The following is a 14310-nucleotide window of genomic DNA, read 5'->3' on the forward strand; positions in this document are numbered from 1 at the left end:
GCGCAGTGGCCCCTGTACCAACGCGCGCATGCGCAGTGGCCCCTGCACCAACGCGCACATGCGCAGTGGCCCCTGTACCAACGTGCGCATGCGCAGTGGCCCCTGCACCAACGCGCGCATGCGCAGTGGCCCCTGTACCAACGTGCGCATGCGCAGTGGCCCCTGTACCAACACGCGCATGCGCAGTGGCCCCTGTACCAACGCGCGCATGCGCAGTGGCCCCTGTACCAACGCGCGGATGCGCAGTGGCCCCTGTACCAACACGCGCATGCGCAGTGGCCCCTGTACCAACACGCGCATGCGCAGTGGCCCCTGCACCAACGTGCGCATGCGCAGTGGCCCCTGTACCAACGCGCGCATGCGCAGTGGCCCCTGTACCAACGCGCGCATGCGCAGTGGCCCCTGTACCAACGCGCGCATGCGCAGTGGCCCCTGTACCAACGTGCGCATGCGCAGTGGCCTCTGCACCAACGCGCGGATGCGCAGTGGCCCCTGCACCAACACGCGCATGCGCAGTGGCCCCTGCACCAACACGCGCATGCGCAGTGGCCCCTGCACCAACACGCGCATGCGCAGTGGCCCCTGTACCAACGTGCGCATGCGCAGTGGCCCCTGTACAAACGCGCGCGTGCGCAGTGGCCCCTGTACCAACGCGCGCATGCGCAGTGGCCCCTGTACCAACGCGCGCATGCGCAGTGGCCCCTGTACCAACGCGCGCATGCGCAGTGGCCCCTGTACCAACGTGCGCATGCGCAGTGGCCCCTGTACCAACGCGCGGATGCGCAGTGGCCCCTGCACCAACGCGCGGATGCGCAGTGGCCCCTGCACCAACGCGCGGATGCGCAGTGGCCCCTGCACCAACGCGCAGATGCGCAGTGGCCCCTGCACCAACGCGCGGATGCGCAGTGGCCCCTGCACCAACACGCGCATGCGCAGTGGCCCCTGCACCAACGCGCGCATGCGCAGTGGCCCCTGCACCAACGCGCGGATGCGCAGTGGCCCCTGCACCAACGCGCGGATGCGCAGTGGCCCCTGCACCAACGCGCGCATGCGCAGTGGCCCCTGTACCAACGCGCGCATGCGCAGTGGCCCCTGCACCAACGCGTGCATGCGCAGTGGCCCCTGCACCAACGCGCGCATGCGCAGTGGCCCCTGTACCAACGCGCGCATGCGCAGTGGCCCCTGCACCAACGCGCACATGCGCAGTGGCCCCTGTACCAACGTGCGCATGCGCAGTGGCCCCTGCACCAACGCGCGCATGCGCAGTGGCCCCTGTACCAACGTGCGCATGCGCAGTGGCCCCTGTACCAACACGCGCATGTGCAGTGGCCCCTGTACCAACGCGCGCATGCGCAGTGGCCCCTGTACCAACACGCGCATGCGCATTGGCCCCTGTACCAACGCGCGCATGCGCAGTGGCCCCTGTACCAACGTGCGCATGCGCAGTGGCCCCTGCACCAACGTGCGCATGCGCTGTGGCCCCTGCACCAACGCGCGGATGCGCAGTGGCCCCTGCACCAACGCGCGCATGCGCAGTGGCCCCTGCACCAATGCGCGGATGCGCAGTGGCCCCTGCACCAACGCGCGGATGCGCAGTGGCCCCTGCACCAACGCGCGCATGCGCAGTGGCCCCTTCACCAACGCGTGCATGCGCAGTGGCCCCTGCACCAACGCGCGCATGCGCAGTGGCCCCTGCACCAGCGCGCGCATGCGCAGTGGCCCCTGCACCAACGCGCGCATGCGCAGTGGCCCCTGCACCTACGCGCGGATGCGCAGTGGCCCCTGCACCAACGCGCGCATGCGCAGTGGCCCCTGCACCAACGCGCGGATGCGCAGTGGCCCCTGCACCAACGCGCGCATGCGCAGTGGCCCCTGCACCAACGCGTGCATGCGCAGTGGCCCCTGCACCAACGCGCGCATGCGCAGCGGCCCCTGCACCAGCGCGCGCATGCGCAGTGGCCCCTGCACCAACGCGCGCATGCGCAGTGGCCCCTGCACCAACGCGCGCATGCGCAGTGGCCCCTGCACCAACGCGCGCATGCGCAGTGGCCCCTGCACCAACGCGCGCATGCGCAGTGGCCCCTGCACCAACGCGCGCATGCGCAGTGGCCCCTGTACCAACGCGCGCATGCGCAGTGGCCCCTGCACCAACGCGCGCATGCGCAGTGGCCCCTGCACCAACGCGCGCATGCGCAGTGGCCCCTGCACCAACGCGCGCATGCGCAGTGGCCCCTGTACCAACGCGCGCATGCGCAGTGCCCCCTGCACCAACGCGCGGATGCGCAGTGGCCCCTGCACCAACGCGCGCATGCGCAGTGGCCCCTGCACCAACGCGCGCATGCGCAGTGGCCCCTGCACCAACGCGCGCATGCGCAGTGGCCCCTGCACCAACGCGCGGATGCGCAGTGGCCCCTGCACCAACGCGCGGATGCGCAGTGGCCCCTGCACCAACGTGCGCATGCGCAGTGGCCCCTGCACCAACGTGCGCATGCGCAGTAGCCCCTGCACCAACGCGTGCATGCGCAGTGGCCCCTGCACCAACGCGCGCCCCTGTACCAACGTGCGCATGCGCAGTGGCCCCTGTACCAACGTGCGCATGCGCAGTGGCCCCTGCACCAACGTGCGCATGCGCAGTGGCCCCTGCACTAACGCGCGCATGCGCAGTGGCCCCTGTACCAACGCGCGCATGCGCAGTGGCCCCTGCACCAACGCGCGCATGCGCAGTGGCCCCTGCACCAACGCGCGCATGCGCAGTGGCCCCTGCACCAACGCGCGCATGCGCAGTGGCTTCCTTCCACGCGCGCATGCGCAGTGGCCCCTGCACCAACGCGCGCATGCGCAGTGGCCCCTGTACCAACGCGCGCATGCGCAGTGGCCCCTGCACCAACGCGCGCATGCGCAGTGGCCCCTGCACCAACGCGCGCATGCGCAGTGGCCCCTGCACCAACGCGCGCATGCGCAGTGGCCCCTGCACCAACGCGCGCATGCGCAGTGGCTTCCTTCCACGCGCTGGCCCCGACGCAACATGGCGCAGGGCTACAGGAGCCGGCAGGGAAGAAAGGAGGCCGCCAGCCAGAGAGGCCGGCCCGCCGATCGGTGGGCCCCGATTGAGGGCCAGGCCACATCGGAGGCCCCCCCCCAGGGGTCAGACCCCCCTCCTCACCCACAGGCACCCCCCCCCGACCCTTCCACGCCGTGTTCCCGCCGGCTGAGAGCAGGTGTGGACGGCACCGGCGGGACTCGCCGTTTTTACAACGGCCACTCGGCCCTTCCCGGCCCGAGAATCGGCGGGCCAGCCGCGTAGAGCGGCCCCCGACCGGCGCCGCGCCAACCAGCCGGCGCCAATGGTGCCGATTCTCCGCTCTGCGGAGTGTCACGTGCCGGCATGAGAGCGGCGTGGCGTGATTCGCGGCGGTCGGGGGGATTGGCCGGCCCAGCCCCGGGCTGAGAGAATCCCGCCCAGGATTCTTGGAAGTGTGCAGGAGCAGAGGGATCTTGGGGTCCACGTACATCGATCCCTCAAAGTTGCCACCCGGGTTGATAGGGTTGTTAAGAAGGCCTATGGTGTGTTGGCTTCATTAACAGGGGGATTGAGTTTAAGAGCCGCGAGGTTTTGCTGCAGCTTTATAAAACCCTGGTTAGACCACACTTCGAATATTGTGTCCAGTTCTGGTCGCCTCATTATAGGAAGGATGCGGATGCTTTGGAGAGGGTACAGAGGAGATTTACCAGGATGCTGCCTGGACTGGAGGGCATGTCTTATGAAGAAAGGTTGAGGGAGTGAGGGATTTTCTCACTGGAGCGAAGAAAGCAGAGAGGTGACTTGATAGAGGTGTACAAGGTGATGAGAGGCATGGATAGAGTGGATAGCCAGAGACTTTCCCCAGGGTGGAAATGGCTGTCACGAGGGGACATAATTTTAAGGTGATTGGAGGAAGGTATAGGGGAGATGTCGGAGGTCGGTTCTTTACGCAGAGAGTGGTGGGTGTGTGGAATGCACTGCCAGCAGAGGTGGTGGAGTCAGAGTCATTAGGGACATTTAAGCGACTCTTGGACAGGCACATGGACAGCAGTAAATTGAAGGGGTGTAGGTTAGGTTGATCTTAGATTAGGAGAAATGGTCGGCACAACATCGTGGGCCGAAGGGTCTGTACTGTTCTTTGTACATTGTCTCCATCAAACTCTGCCAGGACAGGTACAGCACGGGGTTACAAACAAAGAACAAGAACAAAGAAAAGTACAGCACAGGAACAGGCCCTTCGGCCCTCCAAGCCCGTGCCGACCATGCTGCCCGACTAAACTACAATCTTCTACACTTCCTGGGTCCGTATCCCTCTATTCCCATCCTATTCATGTATTTGTCAAGATGCCCCTTAAATGTCACTATCATCCCTGCTTCCACTACCTCCTCCGGTAGCGAGTTCCAGGCACCCACTACCCTCTGCGTAAAAAACTTGCCTCATACATCTACTCTAAACCTTGCCCCTCTCACCTTAAACCTATGCCCACTAGTAATTGACCCTTCTACCCCAGGGAAAAGCCTCTGACTATCCACTCTGTCTATGCCCCTCATAATTTTGTAGACCTCTATCAGGTCGCCCCTCAACCTCCTTCGTTCCAGTGAGAACAAACCGAGTTTATTCAACCGCTCCTCATAGCTAATGCCCTCCACACCAAGCAACATTCTGGTAAATCTCTTCTGCACCCTCTCTAAAGCCTCCACATCCTTCTGGTAGTGTGGCGACCAGAATTGAACACTATACTCCAAGTGTGGCCGAACTAAGGTTCTATACAGCTGCAACATGACTTGCCAATTCTTATACTCAATGCCCCGGCCAATGAAGGCAAGCATGCCGTATGCCTTCTTGGCTACCTTCTCCACCTGTGTTGCCCCTTTCAGTGACCTGTGGACCTGTACTCCTAGATCTCTTTGACTTTCAATACTCTTGAGGGTTCTACCATTCACTGTATATTCCCTACCTGCATTAGACCTTCCAAAATGCATTACCTCACATTGGTCCGGATTAAACTCCATCTGCCATCTCTCCGCCCATGTCTCCAAACAATCTAAATCCTGCTGTATCCTCTGACAGTCCTCATCGCTATCCGCAATGCCACCAACCTTTGTGTCGTCTGCAAACTTACTAATCAGACCAGTTACATTTTCCTCCAAATCATTTATATATACTACAAACAGCAAAGGTCCCAGCACTGATCCCTGTGGAACACCACTGGTCACAGCCCTCCAATTAGAAAAGCATCCTTCCATTGCTACTCTCTGCCTTCTATGACCTAGCCAGTTCTGTATCCACCTTGCCAGCTCACCCCTGATCCCGTGTGACTTCACCTTTTGTACTAGTCTACCATGAGGGACCTTGTCTGAAGTCCATATAGACAACATCCACTGCCCTACCTGCATCAATCATCTTAGTGACCTCCTCGAAAAACTCTATCAAGTTAGTGAGACACGACCTCCCCTTCACAAAACCATGCTGCCTCTAACTAATACGCCATTTGCTTCCAAATGGGAGTAGATCCTGTCTCGAAGAATTCTCTCCAGTAATTTCCCTACCACTGAAGTAAGGCTCACCGGCCTGTAGTTCCCTGGATTATCCTTGCAACCCTTCTTAAACAGAGGAACAACATTGGCTATTCTCCAGTCCTCCAGTTAGATACAGAGTAAAGCTCCCTCTACACTGTCCCCATCAAACACTCCCAGGACAGGTACAGCACAGGGTTAGATACAGAGTAAAGCTCCCTCTACAATGTCCCCATCAAACACTCCCAGGACAGGTTCAGCACGGGGTTAGATACAGAGTAAAGCTCCCTCCACACTGTCCCCATCAAACACTCAGGACAGGCACAGCACGGGGTTAGATACAGAGGAAAGCTCCCTCTACACTGTCCCCATCAAACACTCCCAAGACAGGTACAGCACGGGGTTAGATACAGAGTAAAGCTCCCTCTACACTATTCCCATCAAACACTCCCAGGACAGGTACAGCATGGGGTTAGATACAGAGTAAAGCTCCCTCTACACTGTCCCCATCAAACACTCCCAGGACAGGTACAGCACGGGGTTAGATACAGAGTAAAACTCCCTCTACACTGTCCCCATCAAACACTCCCAGGACAGGTACAGCACGGGGTTAGATACAGAGTAAAGCTCCCCTACACTGTCCCCATCAAACACTCCCAGGACATGTACAGCACGGGGTTAGATACAGAGTAAAGCTCCCTCCACACTGTCCCCATCAAGCACTCAGGGCAGGCACAGAACATAGAACATAGAACATAGAAAATACAGCACAGAACAGGCCCTTCCGCCCACAATGTTGCGCCGAACCTTTGTCCTAGATTAATCATAGATTATCATTGAATTTACAGTGCAGAAGGAGGCCATTCGGCCCCCTGAGTCTGCTCCGGCTCTTGGAAAGAGCACCCTACCCAAACTCAACACCTCCACCCAACACCAAGGGCAATTTTGGACATTAAGGGCAATTTATCATTGGCCAATTCACCTAACCTGCACATCTTTGGACTGTGGGAGGAAACCGGAGCACCCGGAGGGAACCCATACAGACACGGGGAGGACGTGCAGACTCCGCACAGACAGTGACCCAAGCCGGAATCGAACCTGGGACCCTGGAGCTGTGAAGCAATTGTGCTATCCACAATGCTACCGTGCTGCCCTTAAGAACAAATAAATCTACACTATATCATTTTACCGTAATCCATGTACCTATCCAATAGCTGCTTGAAGGTCCCTAATGTTTCCGACTCAACTACTTCCACAGGCAGTGCATTCCATGCCCCTACTATTCTCTGGGTAAAGAACCTACCTCTGATATCCCTCCTATATCTTCCACCTTTCACCTTAAATTTATCCCCTTGTAATGGTTTGTTCCACCCGGGGAAAAAGTCTCTGACTGTCTACTCTATCTATTCCCTTGATCATCTTATAAACCTCTATCAAGTCGCCCCTCACCCTTCTCCGTTCTAATGAGAAAAGGCCTCGCACCCTCAACCTTTCCTCGTAAGACCTACTCTCCATTCCAGGCAACATCCTGGTAAATCTACTTTGCACCTTTTCCAAAGCTTCCACATCCTTCCTAAAATGAGCGACCAGAACTGTACACAGTACTCCAAATGTGGCCTTACCAAAGTTTTGTACAGCTGCATCATCATCTCACGGCTCTTAAATTCAATCCCTCTGTTAATGAACGCGAGCACACCATAGGCCTTCTTCACAGCTCTATCCACTTGAGTGGCAACTTTCAAAGATCAATGAACATAGACCCCAAGATCTCTCTGCTCCTCCACATTGCCAAGAACTCTACCGTTAACCCTGTATTCCGCATTCATATTTGTCCTTCCAAAATGGACAACCTCACACTTTTCAGGGTTAAACTCCATCTGCCACTTCTCAGCCCAGCTCTGCATCCTATCTATGTCTCTTTGCAGCCGACAACAGCCCTCCTTACTATCCACAACTCCACCAATCTTCATATCGTCTGCAAATTTACTGACCCACCCTTCAACTCCCTCATCCAAGTCATTAATGAAAATCACAAACAACAGAGGACCCAGAACTGATCCCTGCGGTACGCCACTGGTAACTGGGATCCAGGCTGAATATTTGCCATCCACCACCACTCTCTGACTTCTATCGGTTAGCCAGTTCGTTATCCAACTGGCCAAATTTCCCACTATCCCATGCCTCCTTACTTTCTGCATAAGCCTACCATGGGGAACCTTAGCAAATGCCTTACTAAAATCCATGTACACTACATCCACTGCTTTACCTTTTTGGCGAGAAGGATCATTATATTTGGCATGAACACCACTCGCGTGGCAGGTCATCTGGATGGGGGCCGGTAGATACTCACCTCATTGAATCATAGAACTTACAGTGCAGAAGGAGGCCATTCGGCCCATCAAGTCTGCACCAGCCCTTGGAAAGAGCACCCTACCTAAGCCCACACCTCCACCCTATCCCCGTAACCTCTACAGCACAGATATGTTCAAAGCCGTACTGGGGCACAGGCACGCTATTGTGCTGGGGAGTGCGGTGCCAATCGCAGGACCGGCAGGGGAGGGGGTGGCCCAGGGTGGCAGGCAGGACCGATTCGAACTCGCCCTACTACCCAGTGAAGGTCGTTGAGTTTCAAACGGCACTGGGTGGCAATCCACCTGGTTACATTCTCTCCCCCCCCACCGACAGCTGCCGGGGTTAGATACAGAGAAAAGCTTCCTCTACACTGTCCCCATCAAACACACCCAGGACAGGTACAGCACAGGGTTAGATACAGAGTAAAGCTCCCTCTACACTGTCCCCATCAAACACTCCCAGGACAGGTACAGCACGGGGTTAGATACAGAGTAAAGCTTCCTCTACACTGTCCCCATCAAACACTCCCAGGACAGGTACAGCACGGGTTAGATCCAGAGTAAATCTCCCTGTACACTGTCCCCATCAAACACTCCCAGGACAGGTACAGCACAGGTTAGATACAGAGTAAATCTCCCTGTACACTGTCCCCATTAAACACTCCCAGGACAGGTACAGCACGGGTTAGATACAGAATAAATCTCCCTGTACACTGTCCCCATCAAACACTCCCAGGACAGGTACAGCACGGGTTAGATACAGAGTAAATCTCCCTGTACACTGTCCCCATTAAACACTCCCAGGACAGGTACAGCAGAGGGTTAGATACAGAGTAAAGCTCCCTCTACACTGTCCCCATCAAACACTCCCAGGACAGGTACAGCATGGGGTTAGATACAGAGTAAAGCTCCTTCTACAATGTCCCCATCAAACACTCCCAGGACAGGTACAGCACGGGTTAGATACAGAGTAAAGCTCCCTCTACACTGTCCCCATCAAACACTCCCAGGACAGGTACAGCACGGGGTTAGACACAGAGTAAAGCTCCCTCTACACTGGACCATTATCTATCTTGAAGCTAATGCAATTCCTAACATTCTCTTCTGCAGGTCAAAGGTCAAGTCAAGATGGCATCCCCCAAGGTCTTCTTCTCCCAGACGACACAGACAGACAGCCAGCCACTGCTGAGGACTGGACGGCAGCGCAGAAGGGTGATGACAAAAGATGGGCACAGCAACGTGAGAATTGACCATGTGCGTGACTGGCGCTTCCTCTACCTTAAGGACCTCTGGACCACCTTCATTGACCTGAAGTGGCGCTACAAGCTCGCACTCTTCTCCGCCACCTTCGTGGGTACCTGGTTCCTCTTTGGGCTCGCCTGGTACCTGGTGGCGCTGCTGCATGGCGACATGGCGGCACCCCCCGAGCCCAGCGCCAACCACACCCTCTGTGTCGCCAACATGCAGACTCTGACGGCCGCCTTCCTCTTCTCCCTGGAGTCGCAGACCACCATCGGCTATGGTTACCGCTACATCTCGGAGGAGTGCCCGCTGGCCATCGTGCTGCTCATCGGTCAGCTGATCGTCACCAGTCTGCTCGAGGTCTTCGTGACGGGCACCTTCCTGGCCAAGATCGCCCGCCCCAAGAAACGGGCAGGCACCGTGCGTTTCAGCCACCATGCCGTGGTGTCCAGCCGCGATGGCAAGCTCTGCCTCATGATCAGGGTAGCCAACATGCGCACCAGCCTCCTGCTGGGCTGCCAGGTGGCGGGCAAGCTCCTGCGGGCTCAGCGGGCGGCCGAGGGGGAGAGTTTCCGACTGCAGCAGGTCAACGTGGAGTTCCAGGTGGATGCTGGCACCGACAGCCCCTTCCTCATCCTGCCCCTCACCTTCTACCACCTCATCGACGAGGGCAGCCCGCTGCGGCAGGCAGCCTTAGCGCCCGGGCGCGACCAGGAGTTCGAGCTGGTGGTCATCCTGAGCGGCACAGTGGAGTCCACCAGCGCCATGTGCCAGGTCCGCACCTCATACCTGCCCGAGGAGATCCTCTGGGGCTACGAGTTCTGCCCCGCCATCTCCATCTCGCCCAGCGGAAAGTACGTGGCAGACTTCGCCACCTTCGACCGAGTGGCCAAGGTTTCGGGGGGGCTCGAGTCCTCCTGGCCCGGGGGTGGCGACTCGGAGAAAAGTAGGCTCGAGGAGACCCTGAGGGCGCCCTCCAGGAAGGACACCAGCCCGCGGAATATGAAGATCAGTAACGTCTGACGACAGAGCGAGGAGTGGGGGGGGGCGGCGAGGTGGGCATGCGAGGCACCAGTACAGTCTCCGCCCCCGCCCCACCCCCAATGGGGTCCTCCTCTTCCTCTCCGAGGGAATGTCTTGGGGGTGGAGGAGAACTCCAGAGACACACATGGAGACTCCACCCCTCAATTCCACCTCACGAACCTCCCCCTCCATTTAATCAAGCCCTAGTTAGACCGCAACTGAATTACTGAGTCCATTCAGGGCCACCAAGTTACGAGGGAATGTGAAGCTTGTTTGACAGGGTGCAGGGGAGATCTCACAATATGGTCCCCGGGGTGAGGGGTTTGAGCTACAAGCTTAGGTGGGAGGTTTTTTTCCTTGCATCAAAGGCGATTGAGGGGAGATTTTATTGAGGGACCCAAGATCATGGCAGGTTGGATGAGGGAGACACAGATGCAGGAGAGGATATATTGCTTTCTTTCTTCATGGGATGGGAGTGTCGCTGGCCATGCCAGCATTTATTATCCATCCCTAACTGCCCTTCAGAAGGTGGTGGGGGTGAGCTTCCTTCTTGAATCACTGCAGTCTGAGGTGTAGGTACATCCACTGTGCTGTCAGGGAGGGAGTTCCAGGATGTTGCCCGAGTGACAGTGAAGGAACGGCGATATATTTCCAAGTCAGGGTGGTGAGTGACTTGGAGGGGAGCCTCCAGGTGGTGGGGTTCCCAGGCATCTGCTGCTCTCGTCCTTCTAGATGGTAGTGGTCGTGGGTTGGGAAGGTGCTGCCTCAGGAACCTTGACGAGTTCCTCATCTTGTAGATGGTACACACGGCTGCCACAGTTCATCGGTGGTGGAGGGACTGAATGTTGATGGAAGGGGTAGCAATCTTTGTCCTGGATGGTGTCGAGCTACTCAAGTATTGTTGGAGCTGCACTCACCCAGGCAAGTGGGGAAGATGACAAATGGAGTTGATGGGCCGAGTGGCCTTCTGTGTGTCGTTATAAGTCTATAACCCTCTCCTCCCCACATTACAGACGCTCTACCCAAATCTATTCTGGGAGAGAATAGTCACGTCAGATCCTGGTCCGGAATACGGGAGCCAAGGAACGAAGGGTATGTGGCAGGGGATGGGCAATCAAAGACTTCCCCTCCTCCACCAAGGGAATGCAACAATAACTTTGCACAGATATGGTGCCTTTAGTGTCATCAAACATTGCGACATCTCCCTGAAAAAGAGTTATTCAATTCGCAACCCCTCCTTGATTCAAGTCAAACTCACCCATCATTCCACTCAATTCAAATACAGACATTCACAGAGATTCACCACCCAGAAAGGAGACCATTCACCCATCAGGCTCATGTCTTACCTTGGAAAGAACTATGCAATTAACCCCACAAGGAACTGAATTGCTCCACTCAATTCAAATACAATCGTCATTCAGCTCCATTCAACTACAAGCATTCAGTGAGAGGAGGGTTTTGTCAGCAGAGAATGTGTGGGCATTCTGCCCGCCATGCACCCTATCTTCGCTGACCTGTCCAATGTAGCCCGCACACACCTGCTGCTCATCCTTCTAGATGGTAGTGGTCGTGGGTTTGGAAGGTGCTGACTAAGGACCCTTGGTGAGTTACTGCAGTGCATCTTGTAGATGGTACAAACGGCTGAGGCTGCACATCGGTGGTGGAGGGAGTGAATATTTGTGGAAGGGGTGTAATCAAGCGGGGCTGCTTTGTCCTGGATGGTGTTGAGCTTCCTGAGTGTTGTTGGAGCTGCACTCATCCAGGCAAGTGGAGAGTGTTCCATCACACTCCTGACTTGTGCCTTGTAGATGGTGGACAGGCTTTGGGGGGTCAGGAGCTGAGTTACTCACCGCAGGATTCCCAGCCTTTGACCTGCCCTGGTAGCCACGGTATTAATGTGGCGAGTCCAGTTCAGTTTCTGATCAATGGTAACCCCCAGGATGTTGATAATGGAGGATTCAGTGATGGGAATGTCACTAATGTCAAGGGGGAGACTCTTTCTTATTGGAGATCGTCACTGAATGGTGCCTGCGTGAATCAATGTATGCTTGCCCCACCTCAGCCCCAATCAGGATGATGCCCTGGTCTTGCTGCATTCAAAAGGCTAGCCTGGCCTACAGCATAGGGCTCAGTGAGCAACATGACAGTGGAATGTATGACTTTTTGACATTGAGAGAGGAACAGAAAATATACCAGGGTTGTAAAAGGCCCAAGAATTTCTCGTGCCGCATACAATTCACCACAGCTCCCCCCCCCCCCCCCCCGCCCCCCACTTTCTCGCACTGCCACAAGCTCCCTGTTCAGGGTGACGGCGCCAGAGCATCAATGGCGACAAATAACTGCTTTACAACTAAACTGTGCAATAAATTCCCAATTAATCACATAACCGGAGATGGTACTATGTCGGAATAGTGTTTGTGCTAAAATTGACTGCATGTGGGGCCCTGTTTCCAATGCTTGTGTGGGGCAAGGCCAAGTTTCCCCCGAGGGCCAAATCGAGGCCTGCTCGCCAACCTGGGAGCCATGTGAAGGTGGAGAGAGGCAGACAGTCGCAAACTCAACAACGGAGTCCTGGACATTCCGAGGAGCTGTTTGAACTGACAGGAATATTCCCACACCACGCTCCGAATGTCACATACCTTCACAAACTGGATGGAGCGCGCAAAAAAAAAAAAATGTCAAGCACAATAAAAGATTAATCGCGATATGTGTGAAGCTGAAGTCATTGCATGGGCATTTTTGGCCTTGTATGTGCATGAGCGAGAGGAGTGAGAAGGACAGAGAGATGGAGAGGGAGACGGGAGAGAGAGCGGGGGTGAGAGAGCACTGGCACCAAGAGAGAGAGTGGGGGGGGGGAGAGCACTGGCACCAAGAGAGAGAGTGGGGGGGAGAGAGAAAGAGAGATGGTGGGGGGCGGGGGGAGCTGGCTCGGTAGCAGAAGTTAGCACAGTTGCTTCAGAGCTCCCGGGTCCCAGGTTCGATTCCCCGCTGGGTCACTGTCTGTGCGGAGTCTGCACGTTCTCCCCGTGTCAGCGTGGGTTTCCTCCGGGTGCTCCGGTTTCCTCCCACAGTCCAAAGATGTGCAGGTTAGGTGGATTAACCATGATGAATTGCCCTTAGTGTCCAAAAATGTTGGGTGGGGTTGCTGGGTTACGGGGATAGGGTGGAGGCATGGACTTAAGTAGGTTGCTCTTTCCTAAGGGCCGGTGCAGACTCGATGGGCCGAATGGCCTCCCTCTGCGCTGTAAACTCTAGAGCGAGGGGGGTGAGAGCGAGGTGAGGCGAGGGAGAGGTGGGGTGAGAGAGAGGTGGGGGAGAGAGAGATGGGGGAGAGAGAGATGGGGTGAGGGAGTGGTGGGGCGAGGGAGTGGTGGGGCGAGGGAGTGGTGGGGCGAGGGAGTGGTGGGGCGAGGGAGTGGTGGGGCGAGGGAGTGGTGGGGCGAGGGAGAGGTGGGGCGAGGGAGAGGTGGGGCGAGGGAGAGGTGGGGCGAGGGAGAGGTGGGGCGAGGGAGAGGTGGGGCGAGGGAGAGGTGGGGCGAGGGAGAGGTGGGGCGAGGGAGAGGTGGGGCGAGGGAGAGGTGGGGCGAGGGAGAGGTGGGGCGAGGGAGAGGTGGGGTGAGGGAGAGGTGGGGAGCGAGAGAGGGGGAGCGACAGAGGGGGAGCGACAGAGGGGGAGCGAGAGAGGGGGAGCGAGAGAGAGGTGGGGCGAGGGAGAGATGGAGCGAGGGAGAGGTGGGGCGAGGGAGAAGGTGGGCGAGGGAGAGGTGGGCGAGGGAGAGGTGGGCGAGGGAGAGGTGGGGGAGGGAGAGGTGGGCGAGGGAGAGGTGGGCGAGGGAGAGGTGGGGCAAGGGAGAGGTGGGGCGAGGGAGAGGTGGGGCGAGGGAGAGGTGGGGCGAGGGAGAGGTGGGGCGAGGGAGAGGGAGAGGTGGGGCGAGGGAGAGGTGGGACGAGGGAGAGGTGGGGCGAGGGAGAGGTAGGACGAGGGAGAGGTGGGGCGAATGAGAGGTGGGGCGAGAGAGAGGTGGGGCGAGGGAGAGGTAGGGCGAGGGAGAGGTAGGGCGAGGGAGAGGTAGGGCGAGGGAGAGGTAGGGCGAGGGAGAGGTAGGGCGAGGGAGAGGTAGGGCGAGGGAGAGGTGGGGTGAGAGAGAGGTGGGG

The 14310-nt window shown here is 57.7% G+C and overlaps 1 protein-coding gene across 1 annotated transcript in view; it reads left to right on the forward strand.

Annotated features, from left to right (window-relative positions):
• Nucleotides 1-12860, forward strand: part of LOC140410323 (ATP-sensitive inward rectifier potassium channel 10-like) — a 193925-nt gene extending 181065 nt beyond the window's left edge. Inside the window, exon 2 of the mRNA XM_072498317.1 lies at nucleotides 9001-12860. Coding sequence (XP_072354418.1) covers nucleotides 9019-10155 — 1137 coding nt within the window. The 5' untranslated portion in view covers nucleotides 9001-9018 and the 3' untranslated portion in view covers nucleotides 10156-12860. The remainder of the gene's footprint in view (nucleotides 1-9000) is intronic.
• The last annotated feature ends 1450 nt before the right edge of the window (nucleotides 12861-14310 follow it).

The sequence above is a fragment of the Scyliorhinus torazame genome, chromosome 4 (assembly GCF_047496885.1).
Source record: "Scyliorhinus torazame isolate Kashiwa2021f chromosome 4, sScyTor2.1, whole genome shotgun sequence".
Taxonomy (NCBI): Eukaryota; Metazoa; Chordata; class Chondrichthyes; order Carcharhiniformes; family Scyliorhinidae; genus Scyliorhinus; species Scyliorhinus torazame.